The sequence below is a fragment of the Megalopta genalis genome, chromosome 4 (genome assembly GCF_051020955.1).
Source record: "Megalopta genalis isolate 19385.01 chromosome 4, iyMegGena1_principal, whole genome shotgun sequence".
Classification (NCBI taxonomy): domain Eukaryota; kingdom Metazoa; phylum Arthropoda; class Insecta; order Hymenoptera; family Halictidae; genus Megalopta; species Megalopta genalis.
The window spans coordinates 1,302,829-1,330,259 of NC_135016.1; the positions used below are offsets into that span (position 1 = coordinate 1,302,829).

Consider the following 27,431-nt stretch of genomic DNA (forward strand, 5'->3'; position numbering starts at 1 on the left):
AATTATGTTTCGAGAATAAATTCAAATTTCATAGCCATTAGTTTGACACGATTTAACATAACATTTTAATAAAACTTTCTCATTTGACATAATACGAGTTTTATTTTTTCAGCAAATTAATGTTTCATCGTTTGTTAATCAAACTTCTGAAATATTTATCAGAATATGAAATGCAAAGATAGACACATGGAAATGCGATAGAAAATGAAAATTAACATTTTGTTTGAACACTTTGCATACGTTATTTAATTGAGACAGAAATAAGAGTGCCTGTGTGAGTGCAAAGTGAGGGAAAATAAGAGATGCGACGAGCAAGAAAAAGAGGAAGAGAGGGGAGAGAGAGAGAGAGAGAGAGAGAAAGAGAAAGCGCGAGTAACCGAACAACGGTATTGGAGGGGAAAGGAAAAAGAGAAGGCATAAAGGTGATAGCGTGGTAAGAGGAGTCTTTGGATGCTGTATTTCCGTTCCTCATCAGTAGTCGATCGCGTGTCGCGATGATTCTTTGGTTTGCCCGTGATCTTGTGTAATGGCCGACAAGGGGAAAAGTATCTTCATAAATACGATAGCGATTCCATCGTGAGTCCAACAAAATGTGCCATCTGGACGAAGAAGTTTTTGCTTTGAAAAGTTTTGGGCAAATTTTGGTTCATTTTTGTTCAAGTTTGGACAAGTGTCGGCGGGCAAGTTTTCGCATATAAAGCAGACGAAGCGGGTAAAGTGCGACGTTGGTAATCGATCGAAAGAATTTTGGTTTTGGCAAGGGGATAGATCGAAGGGTAAAAGATAGGATAGGATGGAATTAGGTTTAGGATAGGATAGAGAGTCGTATTCGAACGAAGCGAAGCATTCGCGGGTGCAGTAATCATTGTCAAAGTCGAAAGTTACCGGTTAACTTTCACTAATAACCAAAGGTGCGATGCTAGCAGAGCGGTACCGTGGATCGGCGTGCTCGCTCGCGGGAGGAAGAGAACCGGGAACGAGTTACGAGGTAACCACACGGAGAGACGGTGTGCCACTTGTCTTGGTGGCCTGGTTTTACGACCCACTTTTCCACCGGACCACGCTACGCTAGGACGTCTTCGCCACGCTTCGCGAGCACTTACGGTACAACGCGTTACGGGGGAGCAAGTTCAGAAATCGAATCGTCGAGACGATTTTTTCAATGTTCTCGATACCACCCTGTCCACGGGTCAAAGTGAAATCGACGAAACAGAGGGGACGCTGTAAGATTTCTTGGTTTCTCCGTTTCTGATCGATGGTTGTTTCGAGACCATGTTATAGCAGTCGCGGCACAATAGTCGGCCATAGCGCGTAGAACGTAGAACATAGAACACGCAACGTAGAATGTAGAACGGAGGACATGGAACGTAGAGCGTAGAGTGTAGAACGGAGAACGGAGAACGGAGAACGGAGAACGGAGAACGGAGATCCAGTGATAACCGCAGGAAAAGGGTACGATCGTTTCTAATTCGAAAAGGATATTAATTTTCGATAGATCGAGAAACGCGCGTTGGATCAAAGGATACGACAATGCTTCGTCGACCAGACTATCAACTGGTACGATACTTGTATTCGAATAAGTCGTCAACGAAGATTCGCGAGTCGCGACAATTCCTCGATCGATATCGTTGAGTCGAACAATTTCGAAAGGGTAAGAGAGAGAGAGAGAGAGAGAGAGAGAGAGAGAGAGAGAGAGAGAGAGAGAGAGAGAGAAGAACGAGAGAGGAACGAAGGATCGGCCGATCGAGAAGAAGATTTAAGAACCGCGCCGTCCGGAAGTGAGATTCTATGAAAGTTTAGTGTTTTGTTCGGGGTCGTATGGAATCGTATGGAATCGAAGAACAACAGCATCCGAAACAGTCGGTCGGCGTAGATCATCGTCGAAACAGAAAAGAGATGAACTCGTTTGTACGCTCGCTTTTAAGCTTGCTCTTCGTTGGCTCGTATTGTTGCGCCGCTGAAAGGAAGAACGATCGGTATTTAAGGAAATTTGGTGAGTTCAGCGATCGATGGGAAAGCGACAGGCTCGTTCGCGCGAACCCTTTCAAACAGATATCTTGAAAATAAGCATACGCGCGCCGACGCAAATATTTTTATAAAAAACGCGAGCGATCGTTCGTCGTTGTCTTTTCGTTCCACCCGCTAACTCAATTGCTTGCTTCGGTTTTAGATTCGGTCGACGAGGAACCAACGGTGGAAAATGCAGTCGATTCGGAAGGACAGATGAGATTTTTCGACGAACTTGGCCGTAAGTTCCGTACGATGATATCCCGTCGAAAATGTCAACGACATCGATAGTAAATTCAAACGCGCGTCAACGGTTTTACGTCGTATTATCCGCGCCACGACCGAATCGAACGTCGAGGAGAAAGACGTCGGTCCACCGTCCGTCCATTTTTCATCAAACTTATCGTTGATCGTTCGATCGACGCCGCTGTCTATTCGAAAGGTTGGTTCGCCGCTTTTCAATCGTCCGGTCGAGACTTTCCGAAGCAGAGAATTTCCAAAGTTTTTCTACAAACTCGCCGATGTCTCGCGTACGCGTGCATAAATAGGTATTTGTACGTACGTTCGCTTTCGGCTTGCAACGATGGCCAAGTTTGATTTCGTCGTTCCGCTCTGTACATAGACGATTGGCGTATCGTTACGAATACTCGATGCATCGTTTGCAACTACTTTCCACGATCCACGATCGATCGCGTTCGAATTGGACACGACGAGCGTGACACAACGACAAAAGTTACCGCGGTAGAAGCGCTTCGAATTGCACGAAAGGAAGGAATAGCGAACAAGACGGAGACGGATAACGAAGGAAAAGAAAAGAAAAGAAAAGAAAAGAAAAGAAAAGAAAAGAAAAGAAAAGAAAAGGAAAGAAAAGGAAAGAAAGAAAAGAAAAGAAAAGAAAGCCGAAGAGAGTGAAGGAGAGAGAGAGAGAGAGAGAGAGAGAGAGAGAGAGAGAGAGAGAGAGAAGTGGGGAACCAATGTCGGGTCAGGGAAGACGCGCCGTTGTTGCGATGGGAAAGCTGATGCGGTGAAAGCCGCGAACGCAACACCTCTCTGGATGCCGGTCGAGTCGAGTCTCGTCAGTCTGTGAAATACTTTAATGCGTGTTGGTTGAAATGGAAGACTGTACGATCGGAGAGAATCACGATCGAGCCAACCGATACTCCGTACGCTTCGAACCGCGATACTGAAGCGTATTTTACGCGGATCGTAGCCGCGCGATATTTCTTTATCGATCGCGTTACCTGTCGGCCCGTCGTCGGCCCGTCGCCCCGTCGCGTCGGCTGGTTCCATTCGGAAGGCTTCGAGGCATCGAGGCGCTTCGAGACGTTGGTTACCGGGCCCGCGAACGTATAAACGGCGTTTACGTTCGAACAACGCGACGCGGTCCGGGTCGTTAAAATCGAACAATGGTAAAATGATAGCGGCACGAATCCCTCGGAATTCCTCGAGAATCGTCGCGAATCCGATCGATCTATCGCGATAACGAGCAAACGCGGTTTTCGATGAAGGCGTACACTTTGGTCGTACCCTACGAAACGATAACCGACTTTGGAACAATTATGATATGAATCGCGACAGTTTGTTCGCTTCAACGTCGTTTGTTCGAATCATTTTAGAAGTTGGATCATGAAAGTCGTCGTCGTTGCGTGCATGCTCTTAATTACGGCCAGTGACGCGTTCGATTACGCCGCGTACGATGACTACGATACTGTAAATTACGATCGTTCGATTTTATCTCCAGTCTCGCCTATGCCGCCAATGCCGCCGGTATCGGCCATGTCGCCGATCACGATTTACGACTTGTTTGCGAAATTACACGCGACCAAGCTGCCATCGGAGACGAATCACGCGCGAACCGAAAACTTTACGTTGCTCGCCGTCGACGATGCGCGGCTCGATCGACTCGAGGATCGCGCCTCGACGAATTTCCGAGCTCGAGGTGGTCGACGATCGACCGTAAGAAAACCCAGAGAAGTTAAAAGATCGGGGAATGGCCGAACGCTGACCGAGTCGATCGAAAAAAGGAAAGACAACGGCATTATCTCCGTCCGAGAGGTCGATGCGGCAAAGTGCTCCGATTTAAAGAGAAACCAACTGTGGAAAGAGAATTGCGAAATCAACGAAAAATCTCGGAATATCGTTATCGGACTTCGAAATCGGTCTTTACGTACGGTAGGTTATTCGGGCGGAACGAGCCTTCTCGGGAATACGGCATCGGTGGGACACGCGAGGCGAACGAAACGAGTGGACGGTAGGGAATCCGTAACCGAATTCAACGATGATTTTCGCGAAACTCGTGATTCGATATCCGGCGAGACAAACGCGTCGCAACCGAGAGAAGGAAACGGTCCGAACGACGACGAAGGTAACGAGCTAGAAATATTTTTCGATCAACTGAAGAAGCGAGGGATTAAAGGTGATTTCGAGAAATTGCTAGCGATCAGCCATCGACAAGGAAGGAGGCGAAAATTCAACGGTCAGCAACAGGGTACCATTCTTGTCGAGGCACTAAAAAAGAAACGAAATTATACAGGGGATCATCGTGGTCATAACAACGACCTTCAAAACAGCATAATGGATATATTGGGTAGAAGTACGTTTCCGAAACAAATATTTCGAATTTAACAACGATCGAAATTTGGTATCGAAAAATACCAAATATACGTATACGTATAGAACGGTGGACTGGCAGACGGTGGACAGAGGACAGTGTACAGTGGAATGTTGTTCGACGGTAGATGGTAGCTGGCAAACGATAGACAGAAGATGAAAAATAGAAGACGAAAGACCGAGAGACGAAAGACGAAAGACGAAAGACGAAAGACGAAAGACGAAAGACGAAAGACGAAAGACGAAAGACGAAAGACGAAAGACGAAAGACGAAAGACGAAAGACGGAAGACGAAAGACAGCGGACAAAGTGCAACAGATGGTTGAAAAATCGTCGACATTTAAGAGTCGGCGTTGGATTTGGTTTTCGTGCACAATCTCGTCACTGTGCGTCGAGCAAAGGATTTCACTTATGAAACCATGGTTCGAAACGAAAGCAGTCGGGTATTTATCCGAAGAAACAGACCGAAAGACAGCAATACCCAGCAACGCAACAGGATGATCTATACATACATATAGTATAGATATAGAAGCGAACACAACAACGTACGATGCAACGTAGCATGCCGTAACAGGAGACAGGAGATAGGAGACACGAGACACGAGACACGAGACACGATACACGATACACGAGACACGAGACACGAAACGCATGGTACAAAATATGAAACGCGAATCATCGTAACGCGTGTACGATACAGCGTAGATTCGTGAACAGGAATACGTAAGCACGGGTGCTGTATATGTATACGTACGCGTAGGTACCGCGCGAAAGTCGCAAGCACACATCGCGAACGATTAAAAATTCTTCGAGGTGTATAAAAAGTAAACGCGCGTTCGTCCGATTTATTCGCGTACGTTGCCGAAACGCGTACGTATTTCGTATTCCGGTAAACGTTTCTGCCAAAGTTCTTTGCCGCGGGGAAGGCGTATCGTCGAACGTAGGCGCGCGAGCGCGAACGCGGCGAAAGTAACGAAATCGGAGCGTTTCGAAAATATTTCTACACATTGTCGTCTGCATCCGCGAACTCTATGTTTCAGTGATACCGCAAACGTGTACGTACAAAGGAGCATCTTTCGACTGCGGTCTTAGCATCAGTTGCGTCCTCGGTGGCGGCCGTCCAGTCGATCTGTGTTCCGGAGGATTGATTTGGAGTTGTTGCGTCGACGACGACGATATCCCTGAAAAAATACCACGGCCAACCGTCGGGTTGCTACAGAACGCCAGTAAGTGTTCCTCGATCGAACTCGATCCGTGCGTTTATTCCGAGTTCTCTTGTACGCTACCAATTATTATTACCGCCTGGTACTCTAGGAGACGCAACTTGATTATTTTTTAACGAGGTTGCGTTATTCGATTGCGATTCGTTGCGATCGCGTAGCGTGTAAATATTCTCCGGGCAGTAGTTTCGATGTCGCGTAAACAGAGAAACGCGCGAACCTGACCTAGAACAAGGTGGAAACAAATTACTATTGAGTTTTCTTCTTCTGATATATGCGAGAAACTAAAACGAGCAAAGGTAAAAGGTGGCGGTGAAAGGGGCGAGGGAAAGAGAAAGGAGCGATCGAGGAACGGGGAACGGGGAACGGGGAACGGGGAACGGGGAACGGGGAACGGATAACGGGGAACGGGGAATGGGAAACGGTGAACGGGGAACGGATAACGGGGAACGGGCAACGGGGAACGGGAAATGGGGAACGGGAAATGGGGAACGGGAATCAGGAGATGGGTGAGATGGAAAAGAGAAAAGCAGGGGACAAGGAGGCGAGTTGAAAAGAGAGAAAGGAGAAGGGAAGGGATGGGAAAGGGGAAAGAGAAGAGGGAAAAGGGTAAGGGAAAGGGAAAGGGAAAGGGAAAGGGAAATCGGAACGGGTACGAGTTCGAATACGAAAACAAGATTGTTCCAGCCGAATCTCCTGCATACACACTGGAGCGTATGCCGAGATTCGAGTTGAAAAAGCAGAAGACGTAAAATCGAGGTTGTTTAAACCTGTAGCACTTACGCTAAACTTGGGACATCAGCATCCGTACATGGACGACGATGTTCAAATCTACGAGAACGCGGCAAGGCCGACCAAGCCGATGCACACCGGTCAGAACGAGCATCGACCCAGCCACGTGCCCGCGGACAACGCGAACAAGCCTTCGACGATTTACGAATCGTCGCAAACATGGAATTACAATCGGCCCGTGTACACGAGTCGTCCCACGTTTTACCATCCGACACAGCTCGATTATCCTCAAGACGAATACGGAGCCGATTATCCCGACGCGTTGGGATCGCATACGCCGCACGAGGATGCGACAAACTCCGTGGATTATTCCAAATATCGTGGTAATCCGCATCAGATCCGCAAGTCGCACAGATCCGAACACTCGTACGTTGCACCGATCGTAGTTGATTTCGATTCGAACGCAAGCTCCTGCTCGTAGCAATTCGCTTTTACACGCATCGTTCCGTTGCGCGCTCTATTCGCATCCGTTCGGCTCGCTATGCCAGATCCGATATCCTACGCGACCACGCGCGCACGCACACACCCAAGCACGCGCGCGCAGCGACGACGGTGCGAATATACCTAATGTTGGCAGATTACGATCCAAACGCGTCCGCTTTTCCTCTCTGCGTCGCTTTGCACGCTTTTTCGCGAAACCACACTCCCATCGTAGAGGTAGAGAGAGAGAGAGAGAGAGAGAGAGAGAGAGAGAGAGAGGCGGGGTAGAGAGGTTGAAGAGTCGGGTAAAACGAGCAAGCGGCGTGGGACGAAACGTGGGCAGCCAGAGGGGAGAGAAGAATCGTCGAGAACAATTGTCGAGAAGAATCGTCTCTCGATTGCGCGATCGCTTTGCATCCGAATGCGAATCGCGTGATCGACGACGAATCCGCTAACGAAACGTACCAGCGCTTGCCGTCGGTTTCCTCTCTTACGATCGGATCATGGGCACGATCGCGATTCACCGTACGCGATACGCCGTTATCTTCGACACGCTATCGTTACACGCAACAGCGTATAGTAAGAATATAATGTCGTAGTTTATCCGTGGACAAGTAAACGCGAGCAAAGAGCGTTCCGCGTATGATCCTCCGTTTCGTATGGTTCACAGGTTGCGGAGAACTTTATACGAGAAGCAATAGAATCGTTGGCGGGCATAGTTCCAGTTTCGGCACTCACCCGTGGCAGGTAAGAGCGAGACGAGAAAACCGATACCTACATATTTCGACTCTTGTCGAGTTCGAGGTTTATCCTGTCGCGTCTTGTCGCGTCGTTTTGATATTTCAGGCGGCGATAATCAAGTCGGGGTTCCTAATGAAGAAATTGTCGTGCGGTGGCGCTTTACTGAACAACAGATGGGTGGTGACGGCAGCTCATTGCGTCGCAACGTCGGTATTTCCATACGTTTAATCGTCGACGAAACGAGCGCGCGCGACTCGCGACCGTTCGAATCGTTCGGGTTTCTATCTCTGTTGTTTCTTTTCCATCGTAGGACACCGAACAGCAACTTGAAGGTTCGCCTCGGCGAATGGGACGTGAGAGACGCGTCCGAACGATTGCTGCACGAAGAATTCAATATCGAGAGGAAAGAGGTAGGCCACGCGCGGCTATTTCGAACTCGCTGTTCGAATTCGAATCTCGTCCGATTGAGTTCCGATTGAAAATCACAGGTGCACCCGCAATACTCGCCGAGCGATTTTCGAAACGACGTGGCGTTGGTGAAACTGTCGCGGACGGTAGCGTTCAAACAGCACATCGTCCCCGTTTGTTTGCCGGCGAAAAATTTGAAACTCTCCGGACGCACCGCGACCGTCGCTGGCTGGGGTAGAACCAGACACGGGCAAACCTCCGTGCCGAACGTTCTTCAAGAAGTCGACGTGGAAGTACGTAGAGAAGCGAGCGCGCGGCGAATCCGGCGCTATCGGCCGAGTTCGATCGCCGTTTCCCCTTCGCGGCGCGAATCGTTGCACCATTTAATCGGCGCGATTCGATTCCGCAGGTAATTCCTAACGAAAGATGCCAAAGATGGTTCAGAGCAGCCGGAAGGCGGGAGACGATACACGACGTCTTTCTGTGCGCCGGTTACAAGGAAGGTGGACGAGATTCTTGCCAGGTACGACCCGCGCGACTTTGCGCACAACTTTCGAACTGCGCGGAGAAACGGAGTAAACGGCTTACCCCGTTCTCCTAGACGTATTTGTACAAATTCGTGTTGAAACAGGGCGATTCCGGCGGTCCGTTGACCATGTCCGTCGAGGGAAGACACGTGCTGATCGGTCTCGTGTCCTGGGGTATCGGATGCGGTCGCGAACACTTGCCCGGCGTATACACGAATATTCAGAAGTTCGTACCATGGATCGACAAGGTGATGAGTTAGGAGGACGTCCACGACGCGCGGCACGGCATCGTCGTTGTGCCGCGAAAAACGTTGAGCACTCGCATCGAATTGTAAACGCGGCAACGGCACACAACGGCAACCAAAGTTTACGTTTACGTTATATCTATACACGTTACATTTAAGCTTCCCCCGAGCAATTATTATATAATTGCCCCCGAGAGCAATCGTTCGACCATTCGAAATTTCGAATCGGCGTCTCCTGTGTCTTTATGTCCTGTGTATGTCGTTATCCATTCGTCGATTTATTCCAATACGTAGAAAAATACATGCGCGTACAGATACATTGAAATCGTAGATGGATGAAACATGTCCAAGCGTCCGTGTTGTCCACGGTGTACGACCGTGCGTGTACGTACCTACCGGATGCTGCATCGTTGCTCGGTCGGAGCGATGCTCGTTACGTTCGCGTAAACGGTAAGAGGAAAATGGTCGACGGAAAATTCTGTGGTGGAAAAAGGCTGTATCGATGCTTCCTACTCGAGAAAAACTGCTATCGCGAAAATTCCCTTGTACCGCTATACTTTTAGTTTCGTCGACGAATTTATGGTAAAAAGGAAACGAGACGCTTCGTTTGGATCGCCGCGCAGCACCACGGCACCGCACCGTCGCAGCAGATTTCCAGCAATTTCAAGTTAGATACCTACGTTATCGAAGAAGATTTCCTCGGTTATCGGCAACCGATGCGATCGCGAATCATCGATGGTTTTACGTCTTACGCGATCGTTGTCGTGTACAGTGTACGAAACACCCTGTGCAAACGATTCGCTGTAACGTAAACCGACGCTATAATTTATAGATTCGTCCTGTTTCGATCGATCGAAACAGGAACGATCGCGAGAAGAGGATATAATTTAACGGAGAACGAACCGATGTCTCGAATATCGAGAGCATTCGTTGTTCACGGTATTTGGTATTCGGCATTCGATATTGGAAAAAGAAGCAGATCGATCGGCACGAAGTTCCGACAAAGATGCGATACGTTTGACGGAACTTGTATCTATACAAGATAGACGGGAACGTTGGATTTTCTCAACGATTAAACAGATTATATCATTGTTCCAAATGCGAATACGTGCAATGCGTGACCAGACGAATTTAACGAATGCGACTGTACACGTATTTACAATGTACCAACTTGTATACTGTATATCGTATCGTATCGTGTCGTATCGTATCGTATCGTATCGTATCGTATCGTATCGTACCGTACCATGCGAATCGAACATTAACGTTTCCAAAGAATTTCAGCTCTGCAACGTTGTATCGATCCACGGAGCGGTTCTCTTTGTTGGTTTCGTAATTGGTGGAAACGTCTGTTTATAAAATCGATAGAACGGTGTAACGGTATTGCTATAGGCCATAGGGAACGAGATGCTAAAGATCGTTGATAACGGCCAACGATGATAGCCGAGAAGACAAGTTGGTTGCTCTGCGGCTACACGAATGGTTGAATGGTTGGACAAATGGGTGGGGTATTGGATAGGTATCCGGCAACTGTGACTGCGACTGCGACTTTGACTGTAACTGTGAGAGGCATAGCAGAATCCCACTCTTGCTCTCGGCGAAGGCTTGGCAGCATCCGAAGGGATATAGAGCAAGAAAGATGGTCGGTGCACGGACAAAAGAGAAGCTGCGGAAAACAAGGTGGAGGACGACGCGGTGCTGTATGTATTGCTGGCGGCGATGACGGTGACGGAGGCGGTGGTGGAGGTGGTACCGATGCTGGTCGTGGTGGTGGTGGTGGTGGTGGTGGTGGTGGTGGTGGTGGAAGCGGTGGTAGTGGCGGCGGTGGTGATGGTGGTGGTGGTGGTGATGGTGGTGGAGGCGTGGGTGGTGGCAACGGAGAAAGAGGGCAAGCACGGGAAGGGAACAGGTGAAACGTTGAAACGGAGGCGCGCAGGGTAAGTTGCTAATTAGAGCCAGATTAAACGCTTGTCTGGGGAACCATTTTCGTTGCCGTTCCTCGCCGTTCTCCGAAGAGGATGAGTGCGAAGAGCCGGTCGTGCTCTCCGGAAGAGTGGGGGTTGAAAAAAGGCGAGCAGCCAAGGGTGGCTAAAGTTGCAACAGAGAGGGGATAACTCGACTCCGGTTGGAGGCAGGACCGAGCTTAATGAAAAGTGTTTGCCCCGTAAAAGTTAAGATTAATTGGCGCTCGGGGGGTGGTTACCGCGGTAATCAGCCGAAGCCAGTGGTTTTCAAACCTGACGTAGTTGCTAGAAACTGCCACCTTGCTCTTCGCGCTTCGTTTTCTCTATTTTCCCTTCCGATTATCTTTCGGGTAGAAGCAACGATCGGTTCTCGTTCCATTATTTTTTATTCGGTTCGCTCCGTCGAAGACGGGCGCCAACCGCGGAAAACGGCGGACGTAGAAAATTCCATCGATTCTCGGGGCATCGACCGTTGTTACGTTTCCACGTTTCCACGTTTCCATACAATTTTAAGATACTTTCCCATATTTTTATACAGACGTTTACGTATACGCGCAAAGATACGGGGGGGGGGGCGTGCTCCGTTCGTGGAACGAGCATCGCGATATTCGATACCCGTGTCGTCGGGGTCGTGTACGAAAAATGAAATGCGAAAACCTAGAATTTAAATATATCTACGTGGACGCGTCTGCGCGGTCGATGCGTTTACGATATTCGTAAATTCGTATGGATCGTACAATGGTGCACCCACGATATACCCGATGGTATACGCGTACGATGGCGTAAGACGAGATACGGAACAGGACGATGTAGGATGGTACGCGTCGCGCGCGGACCGACTGCGGACGCGTTCCGAATTACCGGTTGATTACCTTCGTCGGAATTCTATCGCTTTCAATTTCGGTCGAGCGTTGCTGGAACGAGAAGTTAATTTCGCGACACCCAGTTTCATTAACAACGCTATTAAAAGTAATGGTCGATAAGGGCCAAACTCGGCGATACGGCCGCATAGGGGCCGGAAGATTTTAATTACAGAATCGACGCGGAACTCGGAGCGAAACGATAGGAGAGTCCGAAAGTGGCGAAAGACACGGTGTTGGCCGTAACGAGCAGCGGCAGCGCGCCGCCGCCGCCGCCGCCATTCGCGGCAGTCTCTCGTCGCACGGAAACGGAAAGGAAAGGAAAAGAAGACAGCGGACGAGGGGACGAGCAAACGCTCTGCGTAGAGCAGTAAACCGATGAAAATGCTATACACGGTCGAAAATGCTGTACGGACACACGCGCGCATAGTATATCTCTACCGTGTATATCTCCGAGCGTATATACGGTACAGAGAGGCAGGGATAACGCAGACCGTGGACTGTACAAGATCGACGATACTTTCAATATTTACATACGTATACGTATACGTATACGTATACGTACACGAGCCGATGCGCGCGACAGCCGAACCAATCCGTGACACCAATTACGATTTATCTATAGGCAGCGATACCATAATCGAGACACCGATCGCGAACAGTCTTATCCCCAACAATAAGATAAGAGCGGATAAATTAACCATCAAATCGTTAATTACTTTCAAGTACGGATAACGAGACTTTAGACGGTGTACGTTGTAACTCCTTATCGGTGAAATTATAAATATCGACCGCGATTTGCCAATTAGAACGAGCAGTCGCGCAATTTACCAAATTGAACTTTGTAATCGAGGCGAGCGAATTCTACGAGCTCCTTTATCGCGGTTTCGTGCATGCTCGAAAAAGTTGCCGTAGAACGAGAACTTTGAGCATTCGCCTGTACCGGACCTGAAAAAAACGAACGACGTCCCCGGGTCTAGGTCTCGTCTACGCGAGGCTGGAAGGAAAATAAGCTTCGGTTATCGTGACGAAGCATAATCGTCGGTTGAAAGTCTTTTATGTTTACACGGCTGTCGAGGATGAAAAGGGGCTGTCCAAGAGCACGTATTAACTGCTATACCTACAATATCCGTCGCACAGGTATCCTCGATAACGAGAAATTCGTGCGCAGCGATGTATAGGACGCGCGCGTACAACGGTAGAAATTTCGATGAAAACATCGATACATTTTCGGTCCATCGAACGGAGAATCTTGAGATTCTGATCGCGATATCGTATGACTACGATTGGCGTAGATGAAACGTGAAACGACAGAGAAACGCGTGGCGTGGCGCGGCGCGGCGCGGCGCGGCGTCGCCGACGCATCGCTAATAAATAAATAGGTACGCGGTGTATCGGAACGATCGGGCGATGCAGAAATAGAACAATTGATCGAATTTCGCGCGGCTGGAGCGAATCGACGCGCGACGAAAGAGACGAAACGAGCGAGGGAAAGAGGCGCGTTAGAAGAGCAGTTTGAACATTTTCTTCCACGAATACGTTGGACGTGCTTCGATCCTTGAGTAAATAAGATGGCCTCGGTGTATTATTTGGTTAAAAAGCGGTGGCCAGCGAACTTGTACACCGTTTACCTTCGACTCGTCGTTCCCGTCGCACATTCTCGTAGCGCGTTCAACGATTCGACGGACGACGCGAGCCGTTCGAAAATGCGCGAGTTATTTTCGTGTAATTAGCGCGCGTCTCTTCCTACCATTCTTACGATTTTCGTAGAGACCGAACGATATTTGAACAGATTCGATACGCTCGACTAGACGCTTTAAAAAGCAAAGAGAGTTTATCGGTAGGATAAGCAAATGCGTGGTAGGACTGATACAGTACATGTATATCGTGCGCGACAACCGATAACAGACCGATTACTCGAAAACTGGGCGTGATGCCTATTACGCGGCTATTAGCTGCCCGATAAAACGGTAGATAGGTGCGCGTATGCAGGTACGCGTATCGTCGCCGTTTCGTAGCTTTTCCGTCGATGTGTACGCCGACGAATGCCGCGATTCGGAGCAAAGTATCCGCGAGTACGTACGCGTAGGATCGTCGAAGCGATTCTATCGGAAATGGATCGGTTCGCGCGATATTCGATGAAACGGGTGCCCGTTGTTGCTTCTATCGCAGTTTATGAATCGAGAGCGGCGAAAGAATTAGGACCGCGGGTAGGAAACCGCGAAGGTATCGTCGTCGGCAGGCCAACATCGGTTATTCCGATTATTCGTGGACGGCGGCCAACTACCCTTGCATTAGCCGAACCGGGAAACGAAAGTTGGGTGCATTCCTCCACTCCTCGAGATTCTCCAGGAGTCACGTGGCCCCAACTGCATATCCGTTCTCCTTAGCGCGCGTTCCATACTCGTCGCAGGATTGGACGATTCTCGTCGTCGATGGGGGAAGCGACGCTGTCCCTGTTCAATCCTGGGCGACGTTTCCTGCTCGGCGAGTGGTTCCCGTGCTCGTCCTCGCCCTCGTTCTCGTCCTCGTACTCCAAAGTCGATGCTCCTTTTCCAACTGGTTTCTTCTCTCGCTCGACGATTCTTCCTTATCCGGTGAAACCCTTCTCCGATACCATCGACGAGCTCTTTCTTCGTCTCGGCGCCGGTAGTTTTCGCTCGGTAAGGGTAGCGTGCGAGGAACGTGCGCGAATACGAGCGCCTCTCCCTCGTTCCTATCCTAATTCGGTGCCGCGGAAATCGGTCGCGGCTGGACCTTCGAATTTCTCGATCGATCCACCGAACTCGAGGATCTCGTGGCTCTTCTCGCGTGTCTCGTGTCTCGTGTCTCGCGTCTCGTGACTCTTGGCTCGTGGCTCGTGGCTCGTGGCTCGTGACTCGTGACTCTCTTGGCTCGTGACTCTCTTGACTCGTGGCTCGTGGCTCGTGGCTCGTGGCTCGACGTTCGAGGCTGGACAACTCGACGCTCGGGAATCCAGAATCGGGAATTGGGATTCGGGAATCGGGTCTCGGGACTCGAGAGAGTCGCGGGAGTCGCGGGCGTCGGGACTTGGTACGCGGAATGGGGAGATTTGGGATTCGGGATTCGGGATTCGGTGAACGGGGGAACAAAGGGGGTGCCGTAGGCGTGGCAGAATCGCTAGGTTCGCCGTGATAGGCGTGGCAGAATCGACTGACCGCGGAAACGTCGTAGCAGAGGGGAGCGGTTTTCCCGTTACGTACACGCGGTTCCTTGCGACGTCACTTTGCGGCGCGGCGTCGGGTTAATCGCTCGTATCGCCACGAAATCGAAACGTACGCTCGATTATCTGTCGCAGAAAAACATATTGCTCGCCGACCGAATAGATTTCGGTATCGGGTAAATTGTTCGACCGTCGCTCGTACCTGTGCGTCTCTCGTTCGAAAGCCTCGACTCTTCGTTCGGTCGGTTGTTCGATCGCGATCGGTCTAGTGATTGGACGGACGGTCGGTCGAACGGTCGAACGGACGCGTGGCCCGGGGGACGAGCAGTCGGGAAACGGGAATCGGGAATCGGGAATCGGGAATCGGGAATCGGGAATCGAGAATCGAAAATCGGAATTCGGGAATACGGACGAACGACGGGTGATCGGCCGATCGTTCGCGTCCCGTGGATCGATCGCGAGTCGATGGGCCAACGATTCGACTACAGCGATCGATTGTCGATCGCATCGTATCGTGCGTCGCTACCGGAGAACGTTTACCCATAGATAATCGGGACGGTCGGCGGCCACCGAAACGGACTCGACTAAAAATCGAAGTGACGCGATCGACTGAAATTTGTTTGGTGTCGTTTTCGAAAGGATAACGCGAGAATCGTAGAGAGAAGCGCAGCGAAAAATGCCCTAGCGATCGATTTACCGGGTTTTGGGTTGGCGACTGCGAGCTATGCATTACGACGCGCAAGGTACCTTGGAGAATTCTTATTTACGGCAGCAAGAGTACGGACAAGAGCAGGAGTTGGTGCAAGCGCAGGAACAAAAACCGGAAGAAGAACGAGAGCAAGAACCGGAACCAGACTCGGAATCGGAGTCGGAATTGGAATCGGAATCGGAATTGGGATCGGGATCGGGATCGGGATCGGAGTCGGAAGCCGAACTGGAACAGAAGCAAGAACGGATACGAGAACGGGAATTTTTTCAGCGACCGCGACAAGAAACTGGTCGGGATAGGGCTTGTGCGAAAGAGCAGAGTGTCGAAAAAAGTGTTCGCGAACGAAGCTTTTCGTCGTGGTCGTCGTGGTCGTCGTCGTTGTCGTTGTCAGGGGAGACGAGATCGGTCTGCGCGGTGGCAAAAACCGAGACGTTTGGAACGACAGCGGAAGAGAAGAAGGCACGTCCGGTATCGAACGGTTCTCCGTTGCAACGCGAAAGCGGATCGCGAATGTCGAAGTATCGCGAGGAACACGACTCGAAACGATCCTCCCTATCCGTTTCCGTCCCCATCCCTGCTCCCGTCCCTGTCTCGCAGCAAGAGCACGAATCGCCGAGCTTCTTTCAAAATCGAGAGGCTACCGTAGTCGGGTGTTTCGCCGAGGAGATGGTGTCCGCGGTGGCGAATCGTTACAGAGAATCGGAGAATTCGCCCGACAGAACGTCCCCGCAGGGATATCCGGTACATTCGACGGACCGGCGAAACGTTTCTCTGGGCAAGACGTCGTTTTGCATCGACGCGCTTCTCGGTCGAGCGACGGGAAAGCAGGAGAACGTTGATTACGATCGATCGGAACGAGATCGGAGATTTCTACCGTCTACGAGAAATCACGCCGCGGAGCCGAATCACCGTTTGGAGAACAACACTGTTCGCGTTCACGAACCAGAATCGTCTTGCGCCCTGGGCATTCTTGGGGGCACGGGAAGCGCCGGAACGACCGTTGGAGCTGTCGGTGGTACCGGTGGAAACGAAAATGGTAACGGCAATGGAAATGGAAACGGGAACGGGAACGGGAACGGGAACGCGACCAATCTCGGTGAAACGGAAGAACCGAGGACATCGTCCCTGGGAACATTGTTGAGCCCGTTCGACAGATCCGTTCAACAGGGTTCGGTCTCGCCCAGCTTGGAACTCGTTCGCGAAGCGAACGAACGGCAGAACGTGCACGAGCAACTTTCCATGAGCAGACAGGTTCGCTTGTCCGGTATTCGCGTGGAATCCGTGGACGCGGCCGCGGCCGCCGCCGCCGCCGCCGCGACGGAAATGTCGATTCAACGCGGCAAAGCTTCCTTCAGGGGGGATCGCGTTGCGACGGGAAACGGAGGATTTCGAATCGATCGGCTGGAAAATGTCGAGGACGATGCTTCGATCGAGGTTGATCCGACGAGAACGGGAAGCGCCAGTTCCGGAAGCAACGCCAGTCACAGCCCCGTCTCGAGTCCTCCGATTTCTCCAGGATCGGAGGATCCGACCGGCAACGGTGTTCCCGGAAGCTCGAATTTGTCCACCGGGCATTACGGTGCGCTCGCCACCGGTACCGGACTGACTCGTCAGAATCAAGCTCTTCTCTTGCATCCGAGCGGGCCCCTTATACACCCTGGCGGACTGTATTATCACCCTGCGAGCGGAAGCGCGTTTCACTCTATCCACAAAGAAGGTCAACCTATCGGACATTCGCAGGCCACCGGACCGCATCCTCAACAGCATCACATCCATCCGCTTCAACTGGAGTGGTTGGCCAGAACCGGAATGCTGTATCCTAGATTACCAGCCGATTTAGCCGGTGAGTATACTTGTACAGCTGTCAGTATCGTGGAGCGTCGCATAGCCGCCGCGGCGCGTTCCGACGCTCGTCAAAGTCGAAATCTAAACGTTTCGGACGTACCTGTACGCGCGCGTATTTGGGTACGTTGCAACGTTGTTCCGTGTATCGAGTACCTCTTCGAAGGTAGCACGACGATTAGCCACAGGGATTGGAAGCCGGTGGAATTCTCTACCCGAAACTGCTCTCGTCTTAATTCGGCTTCGCCGATATCGTTTCGATCGATTTTTTGTTTTTGTTTTTTTTTTCGTATTCCCGATTCCGTCGATTCGTCCGATTCGCGGACACGCGAGCGTAACGCAACGCAACGCAACGCAACGCAACGCAACGCAACGCAACGCAACGATCGGTTCGATCGAAGCAGTCTGCTCGCATAGATTCGTCGCGGCTGCTTCAACGTCTGCCATCTTTTGGTAAACACGATCCGTCGGTATTTTCGGATTTGTCCGTATTCCGGCGAGAAACAAAGAGAGAAACGACTACGCGAGAGTTCTCGATTACGTCGCGAGAACGGATAGCCATTTGGAAGCCGGTTCGGAAGAGTCGGTTCGTACGACGGCGGAGTAACAAGGTGAAAATTCGATCGACAGATTGCTCGTACGATGGACAGATAGCGAATGTTTACATGCCTAATGTAACGCTTGGTCGCCCCATATTGACCGGCTACTCAAGTTTTTAGGCCGGTCGTCGGACGATAATATCGGAGGGAAATTTCGCGGCCTCGAACCCGTCGATCCCGTTCGACGTCTACGCGTACGCGTACGCGGCACGATGCGTAGGAAATTTCGTAATTTTCCCAATAAATGGCGAACGTTCCGAAGAAACGTGTGTCGCGTTAGATTCGGGATATTTGTATTTGTTACAGAGGAAAGAGTAGGCAACGCTTTTGTACGAATTAGGATCCGGTCGGAAAGATTTCTCGACCGCATTTCAAAGAAGAAGGTACGAACTCGACGATAGAGAAAACGTAATACGGGCAAAATACGCGATAAAATGGAACGGCGCGTCGGAGGAAGCATCGAGAGTACGACTCCGGCCAACGAATATTCGTAACCGCGATAGAAAAGAATGAGTTGGTTACCACGGTAAATTTCACGCTTGGAAAAAAGAGCCGTGGCCGCGTTGTCCAGCCAATCAGTCGAGAGCTTTTATCGAACAAATTGGTCGGTGAACGTAGCAGGCCAGGTTGCCGAGATGGAACGAATCCGAATAAAGGGAGATGGAGATACAAAGAGAGTGCGAGAGGGTGAGAAGAGAGGATGAGGTAGAGTATATGCGGCTGTGTACATATATGGCAGAGGGTGGATGCGGAAAGAGCGAAAGAGAGTCCAGAAACGGAGGGAAAGGGAGAAAGAGAGAGAACGAGAGAGCGGGAGAGCGGGATAGGGAGAAAGAGAGACGGAGAGAAAGAGCGGGAATGGGGAGGGGTGGGCGCGTGGGAGAGGGAGTGCGCGACGGCGAGGGAGTCGGTGCTCGGGACGAAGCGCGGGGTATTTTCTGTCAGATGATCCTGATTGGTAGTTGCCGAGCAATCCAACGTCGACGAAAAAGGCGAAAACCCGATAGCGTAAAACGAACAACGAGTACAAAAAAACGGTCTCGTGGAATAAAATAAAACGAATGCATCCAGCCCCACCTGAAGCGGCCGTTATCGCGTCGGCAGGGAACACGAACTCGACTTGTTAAAAAATTGCTGGATGGGAGTACCGTCCCGTTCAACCCTGGCTGCGCTCTGTTTCTCTATCCTTTGCCCAGATTCTCTCTCTCTCTCTCTCTCTCTATTTGCCTCTCTTTCTCTGTTAGTTTCGCATCCTCGTGCGCTCTCGACATTTATGTAAATAATGGTGAGTGCGCGACTCACCGGCCCCGCACCGGCTTCGCACCGGTCCCGCACCGGCCCCGCACCGGCTCCGCACCGTGAGCCGACAGGAGGTTGGGTAAAGGCAGGAGATGCGAGCTTTTATTTGCGGAATATTTGTCGCGCGTTATACTCGCGGCAACGTTGCGACAACACCATGTTTCATCTATTTCGCGTCGAGCTTTGAGGTATCGAAATTTAACTGGAACGATAGCACGGCCGCCGCGTATTTCGCGACCTTCCGCAGCCGATGGTATCTCCGTTTCGTTTACACTGAAAACTGCGTAAACCGCGCCCCGTATTCCGCTGTACAACTATGGGACGCCAATTTGCTTTCGGATTAATCGAAATCAACCGAAACGACCGCAACCGTTTCATTTTTTCGATCGGACCGCTTCCGAGTCCAAACTATCGTATTATACGCGCGAGTATCCGTTACGAAACCGCGAAAACGTCGATCCGCTGCTCGTCCTTTCTCTCCTTCGGCTTCCGCTTTTTTCCGAGTAGAATTTTCACAGGTGCTGGCTTTTCGTTTCATCGTCGCCGTTATTATTTAAAGCAACGTTCGGCCACGTTTTACGAAACGGAAAGGTGTAACAATGGCCGAAGATGTCGGCGAGACGGCAGCAGGAGATCTGCCAACAAAGGGGAACGATACCCGAGAGATGAAGCACGCGAAGGGTTGGCGGATGATTTAATTAGTTAATTGTGCGTCATTCATCCGTCTATTCATCCCCTACACCCTTCTCTCAACGATACCATAGTGTCGGTACCAGCGTTCCCGAGTTACCATGGAAACTCCACGGACTTAGGCGACGCTGCAGCGGCTAATTTCGCTCGTCTTTCGAACGATCCAAGAACGTAAATCGATCCGATCCCCGACGAGGCATCTGCGATCGGGACGACCGCGTGCAAATTGCGCGAAACATTTCGAACCTGTGGCGAACAGCTGCGGATTGCGAAAAACAATGGTAAATCACGAATAAAAGGAGGTGCGCGTAAGCGTGCATGCACGGAGAATCGAGGAACGTATGGCACGGATGGACGAAAGGATACGCGAATGAAAACTAATGGAAAAGGATGACCAGAAGGGTATCTGTAGCGACGACGATGACGATGACGATGACGATGGGCGATGGGCGATGGGCGATGGGCGATGGGCGATGGCGGCAACGGTGGCGGTAACGTTGGTGGTGGTGTCGGCGGCAGCGGTAGCGGTGATGGTGGCAGTGGCGGTGGCATCGGTCTACATACCTATCTATAGGCATATAGGCGGTAATGGTGTTTCTGAATTAGCTGCCAGCTAGTTTGGCCAGCCGCGAGCAAACAGATCTTGGTTACCCAATGTGTAACGTGTTCCACGTTCGCCCAAATGCGCCATCCTATATCTCTATGATCTGGTTTGTTGGCGACACGTAGGTATGGACGAGTGCGTTCGATGATACTTGGATGCAACCGCGCGCGTGCCCGCGTGCTCGCGTGCCCGCGAATTCTACGATGCGTATAGAATCGCGTTCGAACGCGATAATATTATCGCGACTGGTTCTCCCACTGGCAGGATGCGAGCGCGCGTTTACTATTTAATCGAATTGAAATCTGAAGGAATTTGCGACGCGTCGCGCGTCGCTCGTCGGCAGCGGATCAGCGATTGTAACGGCCGAGCGGAAGACGGAACGGAGCAACGCGCGTCTCGATATCACGGCGAAGGGGAAACAAAGTAGGAAACTGTTTCGTTCGGTGGTTCCACGGCGAAACGGAACGGTAACGTTCCGGATGTTTATGGCGTGATTTGTGGTGAGTTCGCGAGGCGAGGTTGAAATTAAATCCAACCGTTTCGACAGGGAAAATAATACTCCGCGAAAAGTTGGCCAACTTTTTCCGCCTCGGGAGACGGTCTACCCTCGCTCCACCCTCTTCTCCTTCTTCCAATTCTCCTCCTCCAACCGTGTTTCCCGTAACCCTCGCGCCTCGGTACCATGGATCCGTGACCGTGCGATGCGGGAGAAGACGAGTCGACGACGAGCGTCTCGAAATCGTAAATGCGGAGCCTAGAGTGCGGAGGTACGGTGGTCCATACTCTCGCAACGTTATCCTTGCTCTTTCCTCTTCGATGCGCGCCGCTCTCGGTTCTTCGGTCCTTCGTCTTTCGTCTCTTTGTCTTTGGTCTTTGATCGTTGTTCGGTGTTCGGTGTTCCTTGTTCGCTATTCGCTGTTCGCAACTTCCTTCGCCTTCTATACGCGAGGGGTTGAGAATTCGGAGGCGGGCCGTATCGAGGACTCGGGGCTACAGGCGGAGCTTCCGTCGCTATGCGAAACAAGGAGAGGGAGAACGATCTCGGGAGAGAATGTGCGCGCGCGCGCGCTCTTACCCGTTCCCGCGCCCGCGTCTGCTCGCACCCATCGATGAAGCTCGAGGACGCGAACAAGAATAGTAAACTAGAAAATTTCGACGCGGAAGACGATCGAAGCGGGGTCTGGGCTACCGAGCGAAACTCGGATCGCAAAACCAAATCCGAAATCTAGAGTGGAAACGTTATCGAACGAGTCGCCTAGCTAAATAGGTAACCGATTGGATCGGCTCGCGGGGAGATTTCGAATAGGTTTATATTCTTGATTCGTTGACCTCCGGATCTTTGATACGCGTGGTCGAATGGCAGGATCTAGCCTCTGCGTCGAGACCCGGAGCTCTCCTCAACGATAGGTAGTCGATCGAAAGAATCTACTTGCAAAAAGAAGGGGAAGGTAGAAAGGAAGGAAGGAAGGAAGGAAGGAAGGAAGGAAGGAAGGAAGAGAGGGAGGAAGGAGAATTGCGAATTAAGGATGGAGAATGGAAACTCGCGTTAAGTACGTAGATAATAGCCGATGTTTACCGGCGCGGTGATCGTTATGATTTAAGGGTGAGCTGGCGTGAAGCGGCTAATAGGACCCCAAATAAATTAAATTATCATGATAAAAGTGTGGTGGGTCGACGAATGACGTTAACCTTAACGGCACCCCACAGCTTTTCCCCACAGCTTTACCCCACATGGAGAAGTACGAAAATGGTAATTGTCCACTCGATGGTGCGCCGCCACCCCTCTTGTTTACCGACATCTGTCATAACTTGCTCGCTCTCGTCGGTGCCGAAACTATCGCCTATTATACGAGTTTCGGCTCGATCGAAGCCAATCGGCAAAAGTTGGTGCGAAGCAACTTAATCGTCGGAAGCGCGAAGACAGCGCGAAACGCTACACCGATATCCGATGTCGAACATCCCTACTCGGCAATCTTTTATTCAAGATCCAGAGTCCGAGTCCGGATAATCGTAACGGAGTGGAAATCTCTACAAGGCGCGCGTCTCCGAGCGCGGGGAAACTCGGCGACCGTCAAACTCGAAAACAGGATTCAACGATGGCGCTAAATCCTAGAGGGTTGTCCCGAGAAACACGGGCAATCGTCCGAATAGTAATTGTTACGAAACGGTAGGGTGGATCTTCCCGAACGGACCATATGTGCGCAGCGGGTCGCAAACTATCTCGTTTCGCATAGTACCTATGCGGAACTCTAAATAACGAGAACAGAGCTGTCTCAACCATTCGCGACGAGCAACGGAGCAACGAGAAACGATACTCGTACTTGGCTCGATTTCACCCAAAATCCTGCAGCGATGCGACGCGATACGTAAACCTGTAACGCCGTAACGCCGCATGCTTGGAACGCTACGCTAGGACGCGCGACGCTACGCGTATGGAACGCGATCGCGTGTTCGCGTTCGAGTCGAAAACGCCCAACTACGGCCTCGTATTGTTACGAGGATAACTACGCGAATAGTTACCGTAGAATAATCTGCTCGAGGAGGATCCATCGATCGGTTTTTCGACGGCGAAAAAACGCGTTCCGGGGCCGGGTGCGAAGCGTTTGGTTAAACGGCTGATTAGGAGCGACATAAGGGTGTCGCACCTTCGAGATTAATCCGAACGCACGCGGAACTAAACATTGCCATGTGTACAAACATTGACAGCCGGTCACACACTTGCTAGGTATAGTTTAGTTGGAGGAGGGTGAACGCGTCCGCTTCGAAAGCAACGGTAATAATAGCAACGAAAAACACGATAAATCTTTCGGTGCTCTCGATTGGCGCATATTTGCCCGCGCGAGCGAATCGGATCGGACCGGATCTCCGCTTCGATCGTAGAACGAAGATTTCGTTCGATTTCGATCGGGTACGGCGAGCCGCGAATGCTCGCTCGACTTGTCCGCCCGGAGGATCCGAGAAAACGATTCGACGCTAATTCGAAACTGAAAAATCCAAAGTCTACGCCTACGCGCGTACCTATGCGTACGCGAGCATGGTGGCAACGATAAAAGTACGTCGATGTATCGCATTACGGCAGGGCTCTGAAACTTCGCCTCGATTTGCGCTCGTAAAATCATAAGGGGGAGATCGTCGAATGCGACCAAGAGTCGTTCGGAGGACTAATCGTTAGGGCGGCTACCCTTGCCTCGCCTTTTACCCCCAACCGTTTCCGACCCCAAATCATACCATCGCTATCCATGGGGATTTACACTTGCGATAATTGCATTAGCATTCGATGATTTTTATTGGTTTCGCGATCGGTATTCGTACCGATCGAAATAATTATACAACTTTTGACAAATATTTCATAACACGAATAACTGTTTCGCTGTACTTTACCCTACTCTATTCCTACATTCCTGTATTCCTATATTTCCATGTTCCCGTATCGCTGTATCGCCTACCGTAATTGCATTCGTATATCTGTGTATCCGTAGCTATATATGTGATTACACGATGTGTCAACTATCCGTATGTCTGATTGAAGGTTGTGCAGCTCAACACGCTCTTCTCGGGAAAACTAGGAGACCAAGAACGGCGTTCACATCGCAACAGCTTCTCGAATTAGAGAAACAATTTAGGCAGAACAAATACCTCAGCAGACCGAAAAGGTTCGAAGTAGCCACCTCGCTGATGCTCACGGAAACACAGGTAAAATACAACTGCGAACGCGTACGCTTTGCAAGCTCGCTGGTGCGAACCGGTTGAAGATCTCGCGTCGCGTCGCGTCGCGAACGTTCGCGGGAAGCTACGGTTAGGTTATCCTCCTCGCGAACTTTACAATCTCGAAAAGCACGCGAAAAGGAACGGATATCGAGTCGAATACGGATAAAGACGAGAGTTTACCGAAGAAACGTCGCGTAATAATCTAGGATTCTTTCTCCCCTTGCCCAACTCGACCAGAAATGCGAGCCAGCGATTCTCTCGCGTACTCGAACAACTTAAACATAACTTCGAAGCTTACGCGTTCTGATGGATCGCTCGGCAAATAGCGACGAAAGTCTGAATTACGACAGGCTGAATCTCTGATTTGTTTCGATATTTAACCGATTCTGTTCTCGAGCTTGTACCTACCCTATCCTTCGAATATCGGAACGTTGCGTTCTCTCGTTCTTCTTTGCGCGTACAATCTCGTAGCAACGCGCAGGGAAGATGCGAGGATCTCGGCGCGAACGCGTGCTATTCGAACAATTGGAAACGAACTCGTACACGGTCGTAATTCGTTGACGCAACGGTTGACAAATACTTCGAGTCGGCTGGGGCGGATCGCTTCGAAGTTTGCAGCCACCGTCGCGACGCGATCTCGTTGCTCTTCGAATCAGCCGTTCGCGCGAGCCACGACGATCGCGCCCAAAAGAATTCGCTCTTAACCGCTATTACGTAACACGCGTATTATTCTGTCATATAATCGAGATCGCCCAGACGCGACCAGTGAAAATTCACCCGGTTTCCTTCGTATCCACGATATACTCGTACAGCGCGAGGGAATTCAATATTCTAGATCTCGGTGGAAGCTTTTTGTATGCAAGCACGTTACACGCGGAGAAAGAAGGCACGTGTATTCCTTCCGAAGGGTGGAGATGTAATCGAGAGCGAGTCGGGTGCGAGGTGAAAACTATGTGGAAGCGAGGTGGAAACTAAATGGGAGCGAGCCGGGTCGGCTCGAGCATACGATATATCGTTCGAAAGATTTACATCGCTTTCTTGCTGCGTCGGTGAGGCAGGAGAAACGGAAAAGCACGCGCGCGCCCAGAGAGAGAGAGAGAGAGGAGAGAGAGAGAGAGAGAGAGAGAGATCGAAAGAGCGAAGAAGGGAAAAAGTTGACGAAGGGAATCAGGGAACGGGGGAAGGGCGAAGAAACATCGGATTTTTCTATGTAGCCACAGCGATTCGAGAAATCCTATGTTACCGGTCACGCGTCGCGCGAACCATCGTGGAATCGATCTATTCTCGTTTTCGCGGTCGAGATCTTCGAAACTCTCAAAGATTACGTTCGAGATAGTTCGAGATACTATATTCGGTAATATCCGTTCCACGCTGTCAGCTGCCGCGCATGTTTTTTCGCCGTTAGCCAATTTTTTAGCAGATACTCGTTGTTCTCGTTGTAATCGTTATCGGACGTTGAGCATGGACGGAAATCAACGTTGTCGTTACACGTTTAACCCGAACGACTGCGATAACATCGAAAGACGATTTGAACGCATGTTTGCTTAACTTCAGGTGAAAATTTGGTTTCAAAATCGACGAATGAAGTGGAAAAGAAGTAAAAAGGCGCAGCAAGAGGCACGCACGAATAGCAAAGTCGAAGACGGAGGAAATACGAGAAACGCCGAGAGGGAAGCCGGAGGTGATCCCAGCACAAACTCGCCGAGTTCGCAGGAAGATGCTAAAGGAACGTTACAAGAAACACAGAGAAGCACGACTGAACTTCAAGAACCGCTTTATCGGCCTTACGTGGTATAAAAGGGACGAGCGAAGTAAACGATGGAACGATCGGCCGGCATCGATTAGAAGTCGAAAACGAGCTTCGCCGATACCGCGACGCGTTCGACGCTCGATACGAGTTCGATACCTTGAACGAAACGGAACGGAAGCTCGCGCGATATCCGCCGCGAACGAAGGAATACGTATACATGTATGTTTAACGGGGGGTATTACAGACGCAACAACGATCGATTAGACTGAAAACAAAAGCGGATTTTCGATCCTACGAACGCGCGCACATTCGTTCGTTCCTGCGCGCATTAGCGCGTACATACATGCATACACGCATACACACACGCATACACACACGCATACATACATACATACATACATACATACATCGTACATACATGCGTACGCGCATCCGTGCATAAATCCATGCATACGTGCATGCATACGTGCATACATACGTACATACATAGATACACACGTGCATACATAGTTACCTATTACGTAAACCGCACCGACTAATAATCCTGCGACATTCCTCTGTAAATATAGGGAACAAAGAACGTAATCGACAAGTGTACAATCGTATTTCGAAGGATACGAAACATTCTGAAATGTCGTCTGGTTGACCGTTATCGAGGACGAGTACGCGCATCTCGCGCGTTTCTACTCTGTATCGATACGAAAATTATATGTACGCGTACGTGCGAGAATGCTGTACATCTCCGACTACGGGACGAGTCGGAAAAGTGTATAAAAGCTAAGGAAACGTGTAAAACGTGTAAAACGTGTAAAACGTGTAAAACGTGCGAAAACGAAACGCGCAAAGCATGCGCGTCAAAGACTTTATCTTTACAATTGTAACTTTATTCCGAGGTTATCTTAGATCTATTTCGATCGAAAACACGTACCTATTTATGATAAATGATTTAATTGTAAATATTATTCGTGTACGACTACCGTAGAGAGTGCAATGCGAAAAAACGTTATACTGTGTCGCAACAAGTTCCTAAAATAAACGATGGATAACGGAGAAAACGTTGAACTTGATTTCTATCCCCAGGTTCCCCTATGCAAATATCATACGTAATACGTAGGTGTAAAGCGCGCGTTACGACCGTTTCGTCCACAGACTCCGAATCGGAGTCGAGTATAGTCGTCCGTCCCCGTCTTCTCCGAGAAAACTCGACCTAGAACTTGCTCGAAACGGACCATCGGCCGATCGTAATCCTCGG

At 50.5% G+C, this 27,431-nt stretch overlaps 2 protein-coding genes across 7 annotated transcripts; both read left to right on the forward strand.

Annotated features, from left to right (window-relative positions):
- Window positions 1–158: 158 nt before the first annotated feature.
- On the forward strand, window positions 159–9,295 carry LOC117227678 (serine protease 1). 6 transcript variants are annotated; one of them, XM_033483160.2, is made up of 10 exons: window positions 159–1,993; window positions 2,171–2,248; window positions 5,658–5,843; window positions 6,614–6,952; window positions 7,720–7,796; window positions 7,896–7,996; window positions 8,101–8,200; window positions 8,279–8,491; window positions 8,608–8,721; window positions 8,830–9,295. In XM_033483160.2, the coding sequence occupies exons 1-10, from the start codon at window positions 1,819–1,821 to the stop codon at window positions 8,983–8,985; spliced, it is 1,539 nt and encodes a 512-aa protein (XP_033339051.2). In that variant the 5' UTR covers window positions 159–1,818; the 3' UTR covers window positions 8,986–9,295. The 6 variants fall into 6 exon arrangements, with proteins under 6 accessions (XP_033339051.2, XP_033339060.2, XP_033339067.1 ...); XM_033483169.2 differs by having other exon boundaries at window positions 167–1,452; XM_033483142.2 differs by lacking the exons at window positions 159–1,993; window positions 2,171–2,248 and adding exons at window positions 2,295–4,372; window positions 4,445–4,600.
- A 1,554-nt stretch (window positions 9,296–10,849) lies between these two features.
- Window positions 10,850–27,234, forward strand: exex (motor neuron and pancreas homeobox extra-extra). The gene is made up of 3 exons (XM_033483409.2): window positions 10,850–17,530; window positions 24,251–24,414; window positions 25,984–27,234. The coding sequence occupies exons 1-3, from the start codon at window positions 15,703–15,705 to the stop codon at window positions 26,224–26,226; spliced, it is 2,235 nt and encodes a 744-aa protein (XP_033339300.2). The 5' UTR covers window positions 10,850–15,702; the 3' UTR covers window positions 26,227–27,234.
- The last annotated feature ends 197 nt before the right edge of the window (window positions 27,235–27,431 follow it).